Source organism: Pelodiscus sinensis, chromosome 1, assembly GCF_049634645.1.
Source record: "Pelodiscus sinensis isolate JC-2024 chromosome 1, ASM4963464v1, whole genome shotgun sequence".
In the NCBI taxonomy this organism is placed as follows: Eukaryota; Metazoa; Chordata; order Testudines; family Trionychidae; genus Pelodiscus; species Pelodiscus sinensis.
The window spans coordinates 77,016,210-77,038,943 of NC_134711.1; the positions used below are offsets into that span (position 1 = coordinate 77,016,210).

The 22,734-nt window shown below is 42.8% G+C and overlaps 1 protein-coding gene across 5 annotated transcripts in view; it reads right to left on the reverse strand.

The window, feature by feature from the left end:
• KITLG (KIT ligand) overlaps positions 1-20,160 on the reverse strand; it is a 93,693-nt gene extending 73,533 nt beyond the window's left edge. For 2 of the 5 annotated variants that reach the window (XM_075932853.1, XM_075932868.1), the window contains exon 1: positions 19,845-20,157. In XM_075932853.1, coding sequence (XP_075788968.1) covers positions 19,845-19,859 — 15 coding nt within the window. In that variant the 5' untranslated portion in view covers positions 19,860-20,157. Of the gene's footprint in view, positions 1-19,844 lie in introns of all 5 variants that reach the window. The other 3 variants (XM_014568994.3, XM_014568993.3, XM_014568995.3) reach the window with 2 other exon arrangements.
• Positions 20,161-22,734: the final 2,574 nt, after the last annotated feature.

A 22,734-nucleotide genomic window follows, 5' to 3' on the forward strand; every position in this document is an offset into this window, starting at 1 on the left:
CATTGGGGCTTTTTTGCGCAAAACGGTTCTCAGCTGTCTACACTGGCCCTCTTGTGCAAAAGCATTTGCGCAAGAGGGCTTTTTCCCGAATGGGAGAGTCATTGTATTTGCGGAAGAACACTGACAATCTTACATTAGACCGTCAGTGTTCTTGCGCAAATTCAAAGCGGCCAGTGTAGACAGCTGGCAAGTTTTTCCGCAAAAGCGGCTGCTTTTGTGGAAAAACTTGCCAGTCTAGACGCAGCCAGTCAGTTTAGTGGTCTGTCTGATACTGGTTGGTTTCCTTTACTTAAAAGAAAGATGCAAAAAACTCAGTAATTGTCAATTACAGACTAACCTGCTCATGGGGAAAAATTTCACCCCAACTCCATGAGTCAGAGGTAGCGCAGGCAGTTGACATGATTGCTCCTAAGAGCCCTATTCGGGCCACTCGAACCAAGCTTGCTGCCTGGTTTTCTGGGGAATTGCAGGCAATGAAACGGTCTGTGGAACGACTAGACACTGCTGGATGAGAACTGGAGCTGAGTCCAATTGATCGTGGGTTAGAGCTGAATTGCGAGCCTATTCTGTAGCAGGGCTGACAGTGAAGAAAAGTTACTTCTCCACCTGCATTGTGTCTCCACAATTGCTGTCTGGAGGAATTGTTTTGAGTGGTGCAGGTCATCTTAATAGTTTTGGTGCTCGTGATGAGATGGATGAGCACTCAGCAATCCATTGTGACTTGTTTATGAAGCATTTTGAAGATATGATTACTTGTATCAGGTCCGGCTTTGAAACTAGCTGTCATGTAAATGGGGTACGGAATGTGTTGAGCACACTGCCTAGTCATTTTTCTTTGGATTGGTTTCAGCTTTTGCAGACCAAGGATGCAGACAAGGTGCTTGGAGGAGTGCGACTGACCACGTGCTCGCTCAACTCCTGCCCTTTGTGGCTTATTAAATCAAGCAGGGAAGGGGTGACTGGTTGGATCCAGAGGATTATTATTAATGCTTCTTTTAGATCTGGAATGGTTCTTGCCCCCTTGTTAGAGGTGGCAGTAAAACCATTCCTTAAGAAGCCTTCCCTGGAGCCATGAGTTTTAAATAACTATCACCCAGTCACTAATATTCCCTGCCTGGGCAAGGTACTCCAGCAGGTGGTGGCACTGCAACTCCAAGCTTTCTTAGAAGAAAGATTGTCTGGATCCATTTCAGTCTAGCTTCAGACCTGATTTTGGAATGGAAACTGCCTTGGTCACCCTGGTAAATGACCTATACCGAGAGATAAATGGGGGAATGCATCCCTGTTGATTCTCCTGGATCTCTTGGCAGCTTTCAATAGCACTGTTCATGATATCCTTCTGGAGCACATGATGGAATTGGGTGTCCGAGGCGCTGTTTTGCAGTGGTTCTGGTCTTACTTATCAGGATGTTTTCAGAAGGTGGAGCTAGGCGCTGCTGCTTAACCCCATAGAGATTGTGCTACGGAGTCCTGCAAGGTTCCATCTTGTCCCCTGTTTTGTTTAACATCTACATGAAACCATTGGGAGAGGTCGTAAAGAGATTTGGAGGATTGTGCCATCAATGACACCCAACTCTATTTCTCTGACATCAGATCAGGTGTGGTGGTGACCAGTCTGAATTAGTGTCTGGAAGTGGTGATGGACTGGATGAAGTCAAATAAGTTGAAGCTGGTCCTGTGGATCAGGAAGCCATCTGCCTAGGAATGTGATGTTACCTGTTCTGGATGGGGTCGCACTCCCCTTGAAGAAACAGATATGCAAGCTTAGGCATCTTCCTGGACCATTTTCTAATATTTGATAATCAGATTTCCTCGGCGACCAGGCGTGCTTTTTGGGCAGCTTCAGCTGATCCACCAGCTGCGACCCTTCCTAAGTAAGAATGACCTGGCCACGATGATTCATGCTTACATCTCAGTTGGACTACTGCAATGCACTCTACATGAAGCTACCTTCGAAGAGTCTTTAGAAACTTCAACTGGTCCAGAATGTGGCTGCTCAAGTTCTAACTAACGCTTGCTATACAGAGCATATCATGCCGGTACTCTGGCAGCTTGACTGGCTTCTAGTAGGCTTCCAGGCACAATTCAAGATCATGGTTATGGCCGATAAAGGCTTAAATGGTTTGGGACTGGGGTACTTGAAGGACTGTCTCCTCCTGTATGAACCTGCCCGGGTACTGAGGTCAGCTGGAGAGGCTCTGCTCCATGTTCCTCCACTTATGAAGATAAGGCTGACATCTGTGTGGAGCAGAGCCTTCTCAGCTTTTGCTCCCAGGCTTTTATTTTATTGGGGTCTTTTATTTTACTTTTTTATATATTCTGTTTTAAAATTTTGTAAACTACCTTGAATATTTTAAATAAAGAAGTGGGGTAAAAATATTTTCATTAATAAATAAAATAAATAAAACACAGAGCTCTTCCTCAGGTCTGGGGAAGGTACTAAGAGTGTCACAGTTAAATATAAGATTGAGCACATAGCACATATTCTAAGGGACCATCCCAAGTGAAATGGATCGTTAAAACTCCTATAGTCATAGGATAAAAAGGTGGATTAGTGGGTTACACATTATTGTAATAAGCCATACATCTAATATCTCTGTTTAGTCTATGATTTTTAGGCCTTGTCTACACGAGATATTTTTGTTGATGCAAGTTACTTTGACATAAAACTACTACTGTAATTAAATCACAGTTACATGTCCACACTATATTCCTTGTGTCGGTGGAGTGCATCTACAACAGCAACTTTTGCATCAACACAAAGGAATTCATGGTGAGTAGCTACCCCACTGTGCAAACTGGCTGTAGGGGGTTTGGGGCAGGATTTGCAATGCCTCCTGGGGACAGGTACAGAATCACATGATGGTGTCTCAATCCAATTGTTCCAATGGCATCCTACTAAATTGCCAGCCACTTTTCAATTGCCCTGGTAACCTGCAACCCAGCCATCAGAAAGCATGCATCCTGCACTGCTCCTCAGTATTGTGCTGTGTGTCTTGAACACAAGGCTAAGAGGAGCTCAATGGGTGGCCTATTCAGTTGGGAAATGCCTTGAAAGGAATATATAAACACTGAGTCACAATAAAGTGTGTTGCTGTAGCATGCTGAGCTCAGCATTGTTTGTTTGTTCCATGCTATGTATTGGCAAAGATTGCTATGTGTTCCTGAGAAGTAACACATTTTAAAAATCACGTATGTGTTCATTTTTTTTAATTGTATCCTTTGCTATATATGGTTGTGACAATTTTCTTCCGCTATTTGATCTGAGGAAGTGGGTCTGGCCCACGAAAGCTCATCATCTAATAAACCATCTTGTTAGTCTTTAAAGTGCTACATGGTCCTGCTTTTTAAAGTAGTATTCAGTAATATAATTAAAGAGACATAGCTGAACACTAACCCAAGCAGTCCACAGATGAAGGGGTTTGTGTGAGTGAGAGAAAGACACACACATGCAAACACACACACAGGACATGTCTACACCAGGAAATTATTTTGAAACAACATCTTTTGAAATAATAACTCATGAAATAACTTTCAAAATAGCATGTCCACACTACAGGGAAGCCTCAAAATTAGTTTGAGGCAAGCTCACTTAATGTGGAAGTACTACCTCTACTTAAAAGCCCCAGGGAGCACTGGGGAGTAATTACTCTGAATGATTCTGGGGAGTAATTATTTTGAACTAGCAACAGTGGAGCATCCACACTAGCGCTATTTTGAAGTAAGTATTTTTTAATAAATGTTATTCCTTATGGAAAACAGGAGTTATTTCAAAATAACCAACCCATAATTTCAAAATAACGGGCTTGGTAGTGTGGGCACTCCACTTGTTATTTCAAAATAACAAGTGTAGATCAGGGCACAGTGTGCTTTATGGAAGTGTCTGTGTTCAGGGGAAGTATGTCGGCACACTGTCTCTTTAAATTCAGACAGTTGGAAGCAACCAATCCCAAAGCAGAAGCTGGCTACAGCAAAGACCAGTATACCAGCTGGAAGAGGGGGACACTCCAATATCAGCCCCTGCCTCCCTTAGCATGGACACTCTAAATAACAATTCTGACCCTTTTTTTTACTTTCTCTTCCCCCACCCCACATCTCCTTTTTTTCTCTGCTATTTATTTGGAAATTGGACCACTTAATTACATTTATCACAAGAAGTGGGTTGTGCCCACGAAAACTCATGATACTATCTACATATTTTGATAGTCTCTAATAATCTTGCAGAACCTTATTTTTTAAGTTTTTTCAGTTACAGACTAACACAGCTACCACTCTGAAACTAACTAGTTATGGTTGACCTAAGTTTTGCAAATCTGTGATGTTAAGGAGGATGAAAGGCACAGGGAAGGAGAAGATTCAAATGGAGCAGAGGGAAATGATCCCATAGTTGGGACCCTCCTTCCAAAGGATGTTAAAGTATCCTCTTGCACTGAGGATACATCTCCAGTCGTTAGGAAAAGGCAGGTTTTAGTAATGGGGGATTTGATCATTAGAAACACAGATAGCTTAGTTTGTGATGACCAGGAGAAATGTGTTGTGATTTGCCTGCCTGGTGTGAAAGTTGCGCATCTCTCAAGACATATAGACATATAGGCTGTGTCTAGACTGCCCAGTTTTTCTGGAAAATCAGACGCTTTTCCGGAAAAACTTGCCAGCTATCTACACTGGCAGCTTGAATTTCCGCAAAAGCATTGACTTCTTACTGTAAGAAATCAGTGCTTTTTGCGGAAATACTATGCTGCTCCTGTTCGGGCAAAAGTCCCTTTTGCGCAAAAGTTTTGTGCAAAAGGGCCAGTGTAGACAGCTGAGGTTTGTTTTCCTCAAAAACGCCCCGATCGCGAAAATAGCGATCAGGTCGTTTTTGCGCAAAAGCGTGTCTAGATTGGCCACGGACGCTTTTCCACAAAAAGTGCTTTTTTTTCTATAGTGGAGTGCCCCTTAATACCAACTGCAAACTACACATTGAGTGGTTAATGACTATTTGTTGAGCCTGATGATCCAGCCAGCCTTCTAGCCATTTTATAGTCCATTCATCGAGACCATATTTTTTAACTTGCCAACAAGAATATAAAAGGAGACCATATCAAAAGCTTTGCTAAAGTCAAATTATACCACATCCCCTGCTTTCTCCATATCCACAAAGCCATTTATCTCATCATAAAAGTCAATCAGGTTGTCCAGTTTTTATTTGCCCTTGGTGAATCCATATTGACTGTCTCTGATCATCTTCTACTCCTCCAAGTGTTTCAAAATGGATTTCTTGAGGACCTGCTCTGTGATTTTTCCAAGGACTGAGATAAAACTAATGGGTCTGTAGTTCCTCCTTATTCCCCTTTTTAAAGAGGGTCACTACATTTGCCTTTTTCCAATTATCTGGGACCTCCCCTGGATCATCAAGAGTTTTCAAAGATAATGGCCAGTGGTTCTCCAATCACATCAACCTCTGAGCATCCTTGGATGCATTAGAAATGACTCCATGGACTTGTGCATATCCAGATTTTCTAAACAGTCCTTAACGTGTTCTTTCATTACTGAGAGCTGCTCACCTCCTCCCAATACCATGCTGTCCAGTGCACCAACCTAAGAGTTAATTTTGTGAAGATACAAGCAAAAATAGCATTGAGTACTTCAGCTTTTTCCTTTCCACTTTATCTGTCACTAGAGTGCCTTCCCCATCAGTAAGGGTCCCACACGTTCCCTAACCACCTTCTTTGTTGCTAACATACCTGTAGAAACCCTTCTTATCTTTCACATCCCTTACTAGCTGCAACTACAATTGTGCTTTGGCCTTCCTCTATGCTTGAGCAGTGTTTGTATACTCCTCTAGTCATCTGTCCAAGTTTCTACTTCTTGTAAGCTTCCTTTTTGTGTTTCAGCTCACTGAAGATTCTTTTGTGAAGCCAGGCTGCTCTCCTGCCATATTTGCTATTCTTTCTGCACACTGGGATGATTTGTTCCTACATTCTCCATAAGGCTTCGTTAAAATATAGCCAGCTCTCCTGGACTCCTTTCTCCCTCAGGAGATCCTGCCCATCATTTCTCTGAGGGAGTCAAAGTCTGCTTTTCTGAAGTCCTGAGTCCATATTCTGCTGCTCTCCTTTCTTCCTTTTGACAGGATCCTAAACTCAACCACCTCATGATCAATATGTGTTAAAAGACTTAAAAAGTGGGGATAGAGGAGATTGAAGACATTTTAGTGATATTACAGACCTCCCCCCCCCCCACCAAAAGGAACTGGTAATAGACACAATGGCTATGTCTAGACTGCAGAGTTTAAAAACTCAGCTGTATCCAGGGAACGCATCCTCTTTTTCAGAACACTTTCCCCAAAAAAAGGGCGTATTCTTTTGGCATCCCTGTATTCTTCATTTTATGAGGAATAAGGGATCTTCCGAAAGTCGAGGTTTTTCTGACATTTGGCCCCATGTAGATGGGCCAAATGTTGGAAAAGCCTCTTCCAAAAAAACAAGCGGAAAAAGGTATTCAAATTGAGCTTCACAATTTGTGTATCTTTTCCCAAAAAAAACCAGTGTAGACATAGCCAATATGTTGTGAGTAGAAGAGAACTGCTATTATTGTTAAGTACAAGATGGGTTGTGATTATAGGGCCCCCCTCCTTCTCTCATTGAAGTCAACTGTAAGAATTTCATGGACTAATTTAATATTTGAGCTTCAGTGTCCAGCTTTATACCAATTTGAAAACAGTCAGTCAACACTATTTGGGACCAATCATAGTATTGCCAGGTTAAAAAACTGTGTCTGAATGGCCAGAAGTCAAACTTAGGGAACATTATTTTACTGTGATTAGGACAGGACAAAATGAAATATAAATATGCTTGGTTTAAAAGCACTGGCATGCTTTGACCTACATATCCTTGAACATAAAAGAACCAAATATGCATTTACAAAAATACACTATTTATATGGTTCCCATAGGGTGTGTCTAGACTACATGGCTCCGTTGACGGAGCCATGTAAATTAGTTTATTCAGCATAGTCAAAGAAGCGGGGATTTAAATAATCCCCCAGTTTCACTAGGCATACCGGAGCGGTCGACGAAGGCTTCCTTTGTCAACCGTGCCACATCTAGACTGCTGCGCTGTACTGGATCAGCTGATCATCAGCACAGCATGGTGGCCATGTTTATTTTAATGAAGTGGGGATTATTTAAATCCCCGCTTCTTTGACTTTGCCGAATAAACTAATTTACATGGCTCCGTCGACAGAGCCATATAGTCTAGACACACCTTTAGATTTGGGCCTAACTTATGTTGGCAGTTTTTGCTCTGAAGAAATATAAACAGTCCTTTCTCCACAGCAAATAATTAAATAAATTGAAACGATCTGCAATTATGAATGTTCAAGATACTATTTGTCTCTCTAAAATACTCCACACCTAGAAATTCTGTCCAGTATTACCTATTGGAAGCTTAGATATTATCCAGAGGGGAGTGCCAAGTACTATTAAACAAGTTTTCTAAACCGAGTTGGCTGCGTACTGTTCTTTCTCCATATATGACTCAAAGTTGTGTTAAAAAAAATCTATTTGCTTGAAGTTTAGGAACAGGAATCCAGATCTGTAACTGTTTAAAAATGTTTGGTGAATAAGCATGCATTTAATAAGGACACGACTGAATGCATGACACAAGCCATTTTGACTTTACTTTATAATTAGTGACTGGAGGATGGAATTGAAAGCATAGAAACAATAAACCATCTACATGTTTCAATTTTAGCTCCTTTGAGTTTCCAAGTACCTCTCTGAACCAGCTGTAATACTTTGAAGATATACAGCACATTATTAATTTAAATAGACCAAATCTGACTCAATGTTACCACAGTTATTATTTGAGTTAGGCCATAAAGGTCAGTCTTAGGATACATCTACACTTGCTACCTAGTTCAAGCTAAGGATGCAAATGTAGGTGACCGAAATTGCTAATGAAGCGGGGATTTAAATATCCCGCACTTCATTAGCATGATCTCGCCGGCGCGTTACTCTACTCAACAGCCGATTCGAACCAGGAAGTGCGCGCCAGGACACGTTAGTTCAAACCAAACCCCAAACCAAACAAACCAAATCAAGGGGTTTGGTTCGAACTAACGTGTCCCGATGCGCACTTCCTGGTTCGAATCAGCTGTTGAGCGGAGTAACGCGATGACGAGATCATGCTAATGAAGTGCAGGATATTTAAATCCCCGCTTCATTAGCAATTTGGTCACCTACATTTGCATCCCTAGCTCGTACCCTTCGTTATCATGACCTCTTAGACCCATGTTATACAGCCACATGAACTCTTCACAAGTCACAAATTACTTGTATGGTCTCTCTGAGTGTGTATAGTTCAAACACAGAAATCTCCATTCTCATGGGCATCTTTTAAAACTCTGTTTGAAACACTGGACTTGATGCACCAGTGCATTATTCCTGTTTTACACTAGTGCAGGGTTTCCCAACCTATGGGTCAGGACCCAAATATGGGTCACCATTACATTTCAAAAGGGTTGCCAAGTGTCTTCCCAGGTGGCTCTACTCCCCTTTCTCCCCCAGTTTTTGAATTGCTTTGCGTCACCAAGTCTTCCTGAACTGTCAAAATGGGTGCCCATCTGGAAAAGGTTGGGAACCGCTGCAATAGTGTAATTACCTCCTATTTTTACTGGAGCTACTGCCACAAAGTAGTTTGTGACCCAGTTTGTGTGAAGTCTGTAATGTGTTTGAAATTGTAGCAAACTGACAAGGCCACTAGCATTTCAATTTATAGCATGACTGTCATAATTACAGGCATAACTGAAGAGATAGAAATACAAAGAACATACATGAAACTACTAACAAGAAACAAAGGAACTATACAATAAAGGTCATGTGTCAGTATATAAACCTAACCATTCAGCCAGAGAAATCGCTATACAGGCAGTCCCCGGGTTACGTACAAGATAGGGACTGTAGGTTTGTTCTTAAGTTGAATTTGTATGTATGTCGGAACTGGTGCATATTGTACCCCACGTGTCCCCGATTCAGCCGCTGCTGAAACTGACCAGCGGCTGACTACAGGAAGCCCGAGGCAGAGCTGCTTTGCCCCGGAATTCCTGGAATCAGCCACTAATCAGTTTCAGCAGCAGCTGACTTGGGGACACCTGGAGTAAAGCAGCTGGGGTGCTGCCAGGTTGGTCCCCGCAGCACCGAGGTGCGGCGCTGCGGGGACCAACCCGGCAGCGCCCCAGATGCTCTGTCCCAGGCGTCCAGATTCAGCCGCTGCTGAAACTGACCAGCGGCTGACTACAGGAAGCCCGAGGCAGAGCTGCTCTGCCCCGGGCTTCCTGGAATCAGCTGCTGATCAGTTTCAACAGCGGCTGAATCTGGACGCCTGGGACAGAGCAGCTGGGGCGCTGCCGGGTAGGTCCCCGCAGCGCCGCACCTCGGTGCTGCAGGGACCAACCCGGCAGCTCCCCAGCTGCTCTACCCCGGGCGTCCTGATGCAGCCGCTGCTGAAACTGACCAGCGGCGAGAAAAGCCTGGTCTGCTGTGGGTGGGGGGGTGCACTAGCTGCGCCCCCCCCCACACACACACAGCAGACCAGGCTTTTCTCGCCGCGGAGGACGCAGGCGGTGGGACCGCCGACACGCGCCACAGTCCCGCAGTCCACATCCTCCGCGGCTTTGCTCCGCGTCTACCTGGTCTGCTGAGGCCCCCCCCCCTCCCCCAGCAGACCAGGGAGACGCGGAGCAGCTATTCTCGCCGCGGAGGACGCAGGCGGCGGAACCGCCGCGGCGTGTCTCGGCGGTCTGCTGGGGGGGGGCACAGCTAGTTCGGGGTTCCCTCACTCTGTTTGTAAGTAGGGATCCAACGTAGGTCGGATCCACGTAACCCGGGGACTGCCTGTATGTCAAATTCCTTGCAAAAGCAGAGAACATGTATTTCTTTGTTAGCAAAGAAGTAATATTATCTGTAACACAGTAAAAACTGCATGTTGCTTCTCTATGCAAAAAATTTTGGGATTTAATATTTAGAATCAGGTATCATCCTAAACCCCTCTTTTTAAAATATCTGATGATTATTCAATATGGAATTCTCTTTCTCAAAAATAGCTTAATTTGAGACCAAATTCCTGGTTTCACAGTGAGAATGGCAGTCAAGCTAATGAAAATAGTGGTTTAAAATATCATATAGGACTCAAGGTAAATAATTTCTACTCTGACAAATTTCTGCTGTGTTAAGAATACAATTTTCCCCTCTACCTTCACTTTTTCAGAGTGTAACAGAGTACTATCACACTTAGAGCTGATGTGGGCCATGGAATTAATCAGCTGAAGGAAAGATGAAAGCAGAATGAAGGAGCGGCAGCAGGGAGTAGAACAGCTGAACAGATTGCCTCTGGAAGTTTGTCGCCATCTCAAGTTAGCTCGAGTTACGACACCCTAGTTACTATTAGGGATGTAAAATCCCATTTTATTAGTTAAATGGTTAAATATACTGGTAACACTACATTTAACTAATTAAAGGAAGGCTGGGGGGGGGGGGAGGCTGCTCCAGCCCAGCTGCTCCTGGCCCGCCCCACTGAGCTATAGGTAGGGGGCTTCTCCCTCATACCCAGTTACCCGTTAACATTCCTAGTTACAGTAAACTTCCGATAATCCGGAACCTTTAGGACCCAGGGGGTGCCGGATTATCAGATATGCCGGACTATTGGAAGGGGGGAGCTATGAGGGGTCTGGGGTGGGGTGGGGGGGATGCCACCCCAGACCCCTCATAGCCCCCCCTACCGATAGTCCAGATCTTCCCCAGGCGTCCCTGATTCAGCCGGTGCTGGTCAGTTTCAGTAGCGGCTGAATCGGGACGCCTGCAGCAGAGCAGCTGGAGTGCTGCCAGGTTGGTCCGGTAGCGCCGACCCTTGGCGCCGCGAGACCAACCTGGCAGCACCCCAGTTGCTTTTGGGGATGCCTGGGACAGAGCAGCTGGGGTGCTGCTGGGTTGGTCCCGCAGCACCGCTCCTCGGCACTACTGGACCAACCCGGCAGCACCCCAGCTGCTCTACCCCAGGTGTCCCCAAGTCAGCCGCTGCTGATACTGACCAGCGGCTGACTCCAGGAAGCCCAAGGCAGAGCTGCTCTGCTCCGGGCTTCCTGGAATCAGCCGCTGGTCAGTTTCAACAGCAGCTGAATTGGGACGCCTGGGACAGAGCAGCTGGGGCACTGCCAGGTTGGTCCCCACAGCGCCGAGGTGTACCCAAGTCAGCTGCTGCTGAAACTGATCAGGGGCTGATTCCAGGAAGCCGGGGCAGAGCAGCTCTGCTCCGGGGTTCCTGGAGTCAGTTGCTGGTCATTTTCAGCAGCGGCTGAATCGGGGACAGCTGGGGTGCTGCCGGGTTGGTCCCATAGCCCCAAGGGGCAGCGCTACAGGATCTACCCGGCAGCACTCCAGCTGCTCTGCTCCCGGCTTCCCCGATTCAGCCGCCGGTCAGTTTTAGCAGCGGCTGAATCGGGGAAGCTGGGGGCAGAGCATCTCCAATGGTCCGGCTGCCTGGAGCACTTCCGGGTTCCTGATGGTGCCGGACCATCAGATGCCAGACCATCGGAGTTTTACTGTACTATACTCAAGCTAAGTTAGCTTGAATGAGAGCAGCCGCATCACTGGAGCTACACAAGAATGACAATATGAATAGCTGATACATTGTGCTAACTCAAGTTTGTAATCTGTAGCTATATGCCCACTGTATTATAAGCTGGAGTCTCAACTGCATTCCAGCTTCAATTCATATCCTGTCTGGACTAACTAGCTTGCATATAAAGCACCAGTTAACATGAGCTACAGATTTTTGCACATAGGTGGCAGTTAGATTAGAGGCAACATTAAAGCTATACCTGGAACTAATACCATAGTGAAGACCAGTACTGAAGAGTAATGAAAAGACTTACTGGAACAGACCCTCAAACAGCATTGTCCTTCCAGAGTATACCATCCATGTCACTTTACTGTTGATAGGTCAACTGTGCTATATCAAATAAGTGCCATTTGTGCCAAGCCCAGTTGATAAAATATTCTCAGTAAAAAATGTTTGCTTTAATTCTAACTCATTCACTCAGTGCTTAATTTGTGCTAGGGCTGAGTGCTGACACCTCAAGGCTTTCAAATTCATTGCAAAACATGAGTTATGCATGTAAAAAACCTTCTTAAGCCCAGACACATAGTTGCTTGAACACCAGTTATTCTTTCATTATGAATTAAGCCATGCATTCACTCCTTCCACTTTGCATATCTCTGCACTATAAAGGAGTCCAACAACATTTTGACAGAATTTACTATGCAGTAAAGCAAACAAGATTAATATTTCAAGACAGGTATTACATAGATTCATATCTTGGAGTGAAAAGAAATAAGGAAAAACAAAAGACCAATCCTTAGATTTTAAACCTCTCCCTTCTCTCTATTCTACACATCTGAGTAATTATACAATTGAACAATTCCAGTTTACATGAATTTAAAGTGTCATTGCCCACTCTCTGGTACTGTCAGAGTAGAAATGTTATGGAAGTAAATGTATAGTGGTCACAACTGACAGGAAAATATCATGTCTGAGTAACAGTTCACAGAGAGTTGTTTCTTATTCTTGGTGTATGAAAAACAGTTGTATCTCAGAAGTCAAATGTGATAACTGTTAATGAATGTTGATTTTTTAACGGCAACCATTATCACATAGGAAGAAATGAGAATGAACACCTGGGGTGGGGGGTTACCTTTCCTCTGCACCATGGGGGCACAGGTCACTTGCAGATTTAAACTAGAGTAAATGGTGGACTCTCTGTAACTTGAAGTCTTTAAACCACAATTTGAGGATTTCAGTAACTCAGCCAGAGGCTAGGGATTTATTTCAGGAATGTTCAAGGTTCTGTAGTCTGCAATATACAGGAGGTGAGACTAGATCATCACAATGGTCTCTTCTGACCTGCTCTAATAGCACAGCTGTGATAGATCAAGAAGTAATTTATCTCTGGAAGAAGCAAGAAAGATTACCTGAAATATATGCTAAAAATAAAGTCAGTATCAATTCTTTAACATCTTCAGGAGTGAAAGATATTGCTACTGAACAGTAATGCAATGGCAAGTAATAAATAAATGGCCCAGCATCCTGCCTTCTGATGTATTTTGATGATATGTGAGTATCTTTATGATTATCAATTGCAGCAAAATCTGTCAGACCTGCTTATCTCATACTTTAAAAGCACCATAGTACCTCTTCACTGAGCTACAGGATTGTAAAATTCAAGAGAATGGAGATCCTCTCTTTGTACCCCATGAAATGGTTAATGTCAAGGCAGTGATAGAACTCCCTTTTTTTCTAAAGATATAAATTGTAGAGAACTTTGAACGTTAACAAATGGCAAGATCTATGAGCCCACAATTGGGAGGATAATTTCTTGAGTGGAGAGCAGGTACTGGTTTAGATCCAGTCTCCTAATAAGAGGTCAATATGGCAAGTATGGAATGCTGGAGGAAAGAAGTGAAATGGTAAATGAAAGTGAGCAAGAAAAAACTCACCAAATATTCATATAATTAGATAAGCTTCTATAGCAATATTCCAAACTTTTAGAGCTATCCATCATGAACACCAGTTTTAAACATTTCAATTAAATACATCTGGGGAAGTTACTATTTTAGGAGACATTAAAATACATTTAAAATTATGTTTAGATAAAGAGAGTATGTTCTTTAGGCAACAGTTAAAAATTACTCCTATTAAAGTGTAATAGGAAACTCAGAAAATCATAGGTCTACCATATCTAAATTATTCTGCTCCCCTTACTCATGATGTGCAATATCTTACAAAACATCAGTGGGACTATGCTCAGATTAAGGTATTTTAAGATTTGAGTGGTGAAATCAGGCCCTTAATTTGAATCTAGTTTAAAAATACAACATTTTAACCATTCCTGTGTATGCAACATTAGTGAGTGAGAAAGTTTTTATTATATTAAAGAAACTACAGGAGCATCCTCGATAGGGAGGAAAAATGTTTGGGGCACTAGCCTGTAATTTGGGAGATCAAATTTATTTCCCTGCTCCACTGCACACCCTGCGTGATCAGGCTCCCATTCCAGAGATAAGTAATTGACTTTCAATGAGACTTAAGAGCCTAACTTTCTAAATCTCTACTGGAAATGGGATTATATTCTAAATCACTTAGGCCTTTCAATCCCTTTAAAATTCTGGACCTTAGATTCTCTGTGACTCAGTTTCCCACGTGTAATAATGATAATAGTATTTCCATCCCTCACAAAATCTTGTGAGAATCCATTCAGTAAAAGATTATAAGGTTCTCAGACACTACAATGATGACTGCTCATGAACAGGTTAAAATGTTGTCAGTCTTGCACTACAGATAGTACCAAAAAAAAAAAACAGTCTTCTTGAGCAAAATTTTGACTTCAGCAGAAATGATTTGGCATCATAGTAACCAGTCCCATATGCATGTCCAAGAATGAAGTGTGCTTCAATCATGCCAGGATACCCAAATAATATAACTTGGATACGTGCCATACTGTAGTTTCAAAAGAACAGATGAGGTCAGAGAAAAGACCAAATCTTGCAAGTCAAGAAACTGTCATTAAAGTGAATGGAAGTTTGGGGTGTGCAAAGACACAAAGAGATCTAAACGTAGAGTAAAGTACAGTTCTTAAAGATGATTTTAAAATGGTTTTCTTATCCACAGTAACCATTCACTTAATATAATTTATCACCTATATTAGAATGGCCCAAAATGTTTGTTAATCTAAGTTACTAAATTAGGTAGCTACTTATCTCAGTAGAAATAATTTATCATCGTTCATTAACCTCAACAATTTTGCATGGACATTGTTTTAATCAAAAGTATTTAAGCTGGAATTTTATTTTTTTTCTTGGCAGCTCCTAAGTGTATTAATGTTTTCCATTTTCATTCTAAGTAGATAAATATCTGATATTTACACTTACACCTGACAATAATAATTAAGACCTCCCACCACAATCAATATATGTTGTATACAAGAATTTATATGGTATATTAAATGGGTGTTCTGGGTATTTATTTTAAAACTCACAAAATAAAAATAAAAATTAATAAAAACAATTAATTGCACTGCCCCAGATCATTACCAGCAAATCAAAGTAAAAAAGTGAACCTTCTCGTTTCCACTCACATTATCCCATCTCTTTCATCCTAAATTCCAGGAAAAACAGATGGATTTCCAGTGTATTTGGAAGGTTAACTAATCAAGGGTTTGGCATACCAAAGACCAAATATAAAATAAATTCTATTTTCCTCTGTCAGCTCTCACACCCCTCAAATGGAATTGTGTAGAGGGGTATTTTTCATGCTTTGCTTTAAGTAAATCAGTGCTATGTTTACAGGATATATACTTGCATTGCTCTCCCTAAGCCAAAGAGAGTATTTTGCCAACATTGAACTTTTGCACCATACGGCATTTACATGAGCCAGTATAACATTAACCCACATAACATTCAACTGATAGGACAGCAGTTACTTTAGCTAGCATCTCAATAATTAACTTGTTGAACAAGATGACAACATGAATTTCAATTATAAAGTTAGAATTGCATTTTATATTATACAAGAAATTGCCCCTATACTGGATTACACACTACAGGCACACAAACATGAAATGGAAGCAGGCAGAGCAAGAAGTGTTATATATCTAAATTTACCCCAAAAAAGAAGTTCATCCCACTGGCATTTCTTCATCAGGCTTCCTACAGGGTGTTCATGGTACACTGTTCACAACAAATAAAGTAGGCTGTAGACAAAATCAGATCTGGATGGGGACTGGGGAGGGAATCCTATCTGCTCAGTTCTTTGAGGAGTGATTATGGTATGGTATCCTCCTACCTCCTGGCCATTCTTGTTCTGTCTCTAAAACAGCATGAGTGGAGATCAATATGTTACTCCTGGGGACCTCAAATACAGTTGCCCACCTTCCAGCATGGTCCTGGAATCTCCAGGAATTAAAGATTATGTCATGTGATGAAACCCCAAGACTACATTGAATCAAAATTTGCATCCTTAATCTCAAATGGCCTGTAGTGCCTAGGTCTCTTTCTTCTCATGAACAACTGTGCAGTGTAGTAGAGAACTGAGCAAGAAGTTCAACCTTTGTTTCCTGCAGCTTGCACCAGGACAATGCCAGTGAATGCTCTCATGATGCGTAATTTTGCATTAGATCCATATTTTTCTTATTTTGTTTTAGCATAGTATTATGCAGGATAGAAATATGTAGTTTCCTTCTCTTTAATTCTGCTTTCTGCCAACTTTCTTCTGATATAGTTTGATTGTTCTTCATATTTTAGTACACAGGCTTCCTCTCCAATGGCAAAGAATGTTGTAAAGCTAGGACTGTCTCTTGAATGAAGCCCAGAAGGTCATGTAACCACTGGCAATGAATGCACCCATTCAACAGTGAAAAGCTTCATTTTGCCCTAAGCTCTTTTCCATTAGTAAGATCTCCAAGAGGTTGTGTCTAGCTTAGTACTGCAGGTCAAAATGCTGAAACATTTAGCCATTTCAATAGTGGATGCCACTAGCTCCAATTTTTCTCGTTAGCTTTGTATGATGACCTCTTTCTGTGCTGATTCTTAGTGAATTATTTGAACTAATTTAGATTGTCCTTTAATTAAGCCAATAAGAAAGTGAGAAATTAAGTATTCGGGTAAACTGTATTATAGTATCAGTCATCATCCCACCTCTCATTTGAAAAGGTTATCTTGCTATAAAGTGATTTTTAATATTAATATATGTAAAAGAATATGGCCTCATGAAGACTCATGCCAGTATTAATGTTTAATTACTAAAGGCATAATCCTGCAAATCCTCTCATGAGAATAATCCTTCAATTAGATTACTTCAGTGGGCCTGTTCACATAGTAAAAATATGAAGGATTGGATTCTAAATGTTCAATCTTGTTTTTAAAAAAGAGAATTGCTACCATTTTTGAGACAGCTGTTAGTGTGTTTAAAATAGATTTTTTTTACCAAAATGCATAGGTTTTGACTAAACAATTTTAGCATTTAAACTATTGATGAACCAGTTCTTTGTAGTATCCCTAATTTTCCCAGGTGACACACTGTACGATTGGAGTAAATAAAATAAATGATAAACTTGATCATGTACCAAGTTTAGTTTAATGGAACATTCTTTTTTCACTGACCATCAGCATGTTACTTGTCAATATGTTTCCTCAAATAGTGTCTTAGCTGAAATGAACACCTTTTCTTGAGCAACATTCTCTTAAAAGTAAGAAACTCAGATTTTTCTTCCTCCTATTTAAGAAATTTTTCAAGGCAGTTTGATCCTGCTGGCTTGACCTTTCTTAACACAGATCTAGGGAACAACTTCTTTCCCACACTTCCAATCCCACTTCTTTGGAGCAATCATAATGCATGTTTATGTAAAAAAAACCAGTAAGATGACAACATTAACTCACTTTAATGCAATTCCACTATTTGGTTAAGAGCTCCATTTTGTATGTGTTAGTAGTTTTTCTCTGCATGCAGAAGTAGATATTTTTAAGTGAAAACATTTTTCATTTTACACTGCCCTCTGCTCTGATCTCTTCAGGATGATTATTGGTTTGATTTTGTCTTCCTGTTTGCTAACCCATCACCTTAGATCACAGGATGAATTCAGAAAAGAACACACAGAAGCTCTGCAGGATGCAAATTATTGCTGTGGTTGGTGGTTGGTTGTGTGTGTGGGGGGGGGGGGTTAAGTTTTTACCATGGTGTCTGGGGGGGGGGGGGGCAACTACTTGAAGGCTAACAGTTGCTTCAAGCTGTGACAGAAGCAGTTCCATAAGGTTCAGCCACAATTTGAAAATCCCTGAGCTAAACCATATGCTATGGAATGACAAGACATCCTGCTTTTCCAGGCTGAATGAGTGGGATCCATTATACCTGCTTTGCTCTGTATTTCCTAATTTTGGAGAAAGTTTTGGTATTTTTAAAAAAGTTGAACATTTTTTTTCACAAGGACCATTTTACCATAATTCTTAACTACATGCTGAACAATTTCATTATCTTCCCAATAAAGAAATTTAAGAGTAAATTGGCATAAATTAGAACATGCTGCCTCTCTTCTGGCATCCAACCCATTTTAAACAGAAGTATATTCTTGTTTAAAAAAAAAAAAAAGATTAGTTTCTAGCCTTTCAGTCTGCAAAGTGAAAAAATATCTGTTCACCATTACTTCGCTGAAAAGATTTGAAACAGTAATCTGAAGGAATCAAAAAAAACCCTCACTATTCATCTTAAGTAAATGTTAAGTGTGGAATTTACATAGTTAATTATTTTAGTATAAGCATTGTGGTTCTATATCACAGAAACTAAAGATGGAAAAGATTAATGAGTGCTGACCCCTAGAGCTACTGAAGGAAAGTTCCCTACATAATATATTTTCTACTGCCATAGCTGGACCAGTTTTAAATATTCCAAGTTATGGCCGCTTAGTTAGTAGACCACAGGTAGGAAGTTTTTCCTTATTGTTTTCAGCATTTTTTAAACTGTAGCCTATTAGTCCTTGATGTTCATCAAGGCTCTAAATATACTATCAAGGAAAGGGAATATATGAGTGCAGCAGAGCCACGAAAGAGGAGAGTAGTAAAGTGGGGAACCTCCAGATAAGCAACCACTGGCCAAAGAGCAGTGAAAGAGCAGGGCATGCCATGCGTTCCATTGTTCCCCTCTGCAAAAGCACAGCCTTCTGAAGTACCACTGACTTTCTCCATAGCAGAGGAAGTTGAAGGTAGACAGCACCTTGCAGGAGGAGGCCCTAAATTCTTGTATTTAACAGTTTCACTTGCTGGTGATTTTTCAACTTATTTTACTGCTGCCTTCTCACCAATTATACCTGTTATCCCCTTTTTAAAAAGATATAAACCATACAGTAATTGTAATCTCACATAGATTTTGAGAAAATGGCACACAATCCACCAAACGTATAGAGTAACTCTTTATTACTGGGGTGGGAAAGGGCAAGGGGAAGAATGCCAAGTAGCCATCTACAATGTATGTGACATGCTGTAAAAGTCAAGCTACTTGAACAAAGCTAGTGACTATGAACTATATTTTGCCTCAACTTATTTCAAGTCCACTAGGTCCACCGTGTTTAGCACATATCTTTCTAGTGTGTCTATCATATACAACATATGTAATGTATTTATTGAGGTCACGTTCCCAGATGACTTTTGAAATCTTTACTTCAGACCTTTCTAGTAATTTTTCCACAAGTTGCTTGCTGTATGGGACAATGCTGATAGGAAGGAATTCCTCAAGCTCCCACCTCCGTAAAATAACAATGTTATTAATCACTGGAACTGATCTGCTCTTGCAAGGCTTGACAGCTGAAAACAAGTGGGCTGGCCTGGGCTCCTAACAGAAGCAGCTGCCAACCTGCTGAGGCTTAGATGGTGTAAAAGGGGTTTATATTTCTGTTACAAGCAAATCTATGTGTTAGAAGTTAAGAGCCTCTCTAATAGCCCAGGCTTTACTAAATAAGCCCTTTAATACTCCAGAATCTGAACAGATCTTACCTGACAGCAGTTGATCTAACCTAAAGTAAAAGCCGTTTGCACAGCCAGATGTGGCACGCTGCCTCCTGGCCTCCCGCCCAATTTACCTCTAGCGCCTGCATCTTGAACGCTTTTCTTTGCATAGCTCTGGCCAGGGAACCGATTCGGCCCCCAGCATGTCGGTTTTTGTAAGTTCCCACTGAGCTGCGCGCCTCCTTTGGCTCCCCGCCGCCCCTCCGCCGCACTTCAGGTACTCCCTGCCTCCTGAAGTGCGCTGGGTCTAGGTACTCACTTGTGTCTTCTTCATAAGGAAAGACAGCGCTGCAATCCAGCCCAGCCGGCCGCGTGCACTCTCCCTTCAGCGGCACTGTGGCTCCAGCATAGTGCAGCGGCAGCTAGTCCACGCATTGGGGTTGCCCAGAGTGAGCGTCACTCTCTCCCCGGCCCCGTGGCTCGCCAGCCGCGCTGCTCGCTATTTCTCCGCGGCGTGTGAGCAGAGGCGGTGACTGAGGCCGAAGCCGGCGCCGGGCCAGTTCTTTTATAGCTCCGATCCGTCTCCAGCAGCAGGCGCAGTGAGCCGCGGCAGCCTCTGAGCCGGGGCGAGACACGCCTTTCCCCTCCCTCTCCTCCCACAGCCGCCGAGAGCGGGCAGCAGGCGAGGCAGCGCAGCAGGGAGAGAAGTTCAGCGCGTTCCCAAGCCGGGTGCGAAACCCGCTCGGCCCCGGGGGCAGGCGGTAGCAAGGGGGCGCCATGCGCTGGGGCAGCCAGCGACCTGGCCCACAGGCTGCTGCGCCCTGGGGAGCATGTGCCACGTCTCCGGCAGATGCACCTTGGAAAACAAAGCTGGGGGCTGCGGTTGCGCCCTGCGCGCCCCGGAGGTGGCACCGGCCCGAAGCCCCTCGCGGTGCTGAAGCAGGCCGAGGAGAAGGGACTGGGAAGCGTGTGGGGAAGGGCTGTGGGGGCTGGGTTTAATTCCCAGGCAGAAATGCTGGAACTGGGAATGCTGATGCTGCTCCCCCTGGCCTGGCTTGAAATGGCTTCCCTCATGTGAAGGGTTCCCGACTTGGTTCAATGGGTCTGGCCACCACCGCTATGTCAGTTGTCCCAGCGCGCATGTTCCCAAGTGGATGCTGTGCTGTATGTGGTTCAGGCCAAGGTACTGACAGATCCCAGTGGGAGCCTTTGGCACCCAGAGTTTGGGGGCAACAGTGAAAGGGTCCTTACTGTGATTTGCACAATCCTCATTGCACTTCCATATTGCCAGAATTACTCTTCCCCATGTCATCCCCTAGCAGCTCCTGCTGAGGTCTGGTTCCCTTGGTGCATTTGTTGGCCAAGTCCTCTGTTCTCTCTGCCTCGCCCCCACTATTCTGCAGGAGACCAGAGGGACTTCTCCTGAAGTGAGACAAGCTTTTGAACTACACAGAGCTCTATTTCATGTCTGTGAAAGGCACTTAGGCCATGTCTACACTACAAAATTATGTCAACCTAACATATGTCAGCATACAGCCAACGCAGTTATGAAATCATTTGTGTGGTGCACAATTGCATTATCAGTGTGGTGCATTTTGTGACACATGGGAGGCCACTGACACGTCATTGGGGGAGACTAGCCCTCAGCCCTCCCCCTTGTGCCCAAGGCCCTGCCTCTCCCCTTGTTTCCTTTGTCTCTGATGGCCCCTTCCCCCATAGGAGCCCCTCACCACAGTCCCATGCCCCAGCACCTGGTGGCTCAGGGACAAGGCCCCAAACCTGGTGAAGTGGGTGGCTGGGCACCATGACCACCGTGCCCTAGCCCCGGTGCCCTATCCATTTTTCACACAGCATTTGGGGTCAATAACAAACTGTTAAATTTCAGGCATGGTGGAACAGTGTGGCCAACAGTGCCAGCCACCCTGAAACTGCAGGAGGCAAGCCAGCCGGTCCCAGCCAGCCTGGGCCAAGGCAGAGCACTGGGGGAAACTGCAGGAGTGGGCCTGACTTGGAGCATGAGTGGAACAGATAACCAATTAAACTTGATTTTAAATCCGTATTGCCCATCTCGTCAAATAATGCAGAAACAAGGAAATGAAACATCCTATAGCTGGGTTTTTGCTAAATTTTCAGGACTAAAAGACTAATATTTTAAGAATGGCAATAGTTGGTGAGTCCATATCTTGAGAGAGAATGCTGTTTTGTAATATGCATTTGTATATTTCCTTTTCATAATTTGCTGATTAAGAATAAGCAGGCTATTAAGCATTTCAATGAAAAGAAAAGCTTATAGAACTTTGTCCCACTTTCATCACATAAAAGTAGTTATCTAATACCTATCTATCAGTGTGCCTGCACAAATGTTTAAAATATGCTTTTAAAAATGTGCATAGTTTTAAAATAGTAGGCCACCTCTAATAGTACTTTTAAAAGAGTAGATTATTTTGCAAGATGACACCATTGTTACTCTCATTTTGGCTGGGTACTCCATCCTAGCTGAAGTAATAGAGAATATCAATCTCCATCTAACAGGATGGATAACAGATCTGAGCATGCCTTCCATAGAGGGAAAAACAATTTATGAGGTCAACATTTCCTGAGAAGTACTTTGGCTATGGTTACATATTACAGGGATGGCCAAACTTTGCTCTGTTACAGTTAAAGTGCAGCTCAGGGAGCTCCTTCTTTCCCGAATCTGCACCTAGCAATCTGCACAGAAAGACGCTCAGTGCTTCTACCCTGCAGTGGGTTGGTGAGGTTAGGGACATCACCATACATGTACATCTTTAGTTTATGTTTAAATGTGTCCACGCTTAGAAATAAATATTCTTACAGTTTATTCCTTCTTAAAAGAGTGAAATCTCAATGATTTGCATAAGTGCCAAAGAGACCTTTTGTGGATAACAGATTTTTTACAAATTAGCAAGTAAGCGAATTCTGATATTTAGAAGTCTAGATTCTGAATATAGGCTAATGTGGGGAGACCCCTGTACCAATGCTGAGCTATATTTATTGCAGTGGGCTCAGTGGAAACGCTGGTGTCCACCCACACAGATCTATTTATGGGATTTAGCCTGAAAAAAAGCAACTTTGTTAATTTATTTTACAAGGATACTTTCAGAGTATCTATTTATTCTCCATGCCTTATTGAAATCTCTGAACTTAGTTAACAGCATTTTATAGTACTAATAAAGGTTTAGTAATATGAA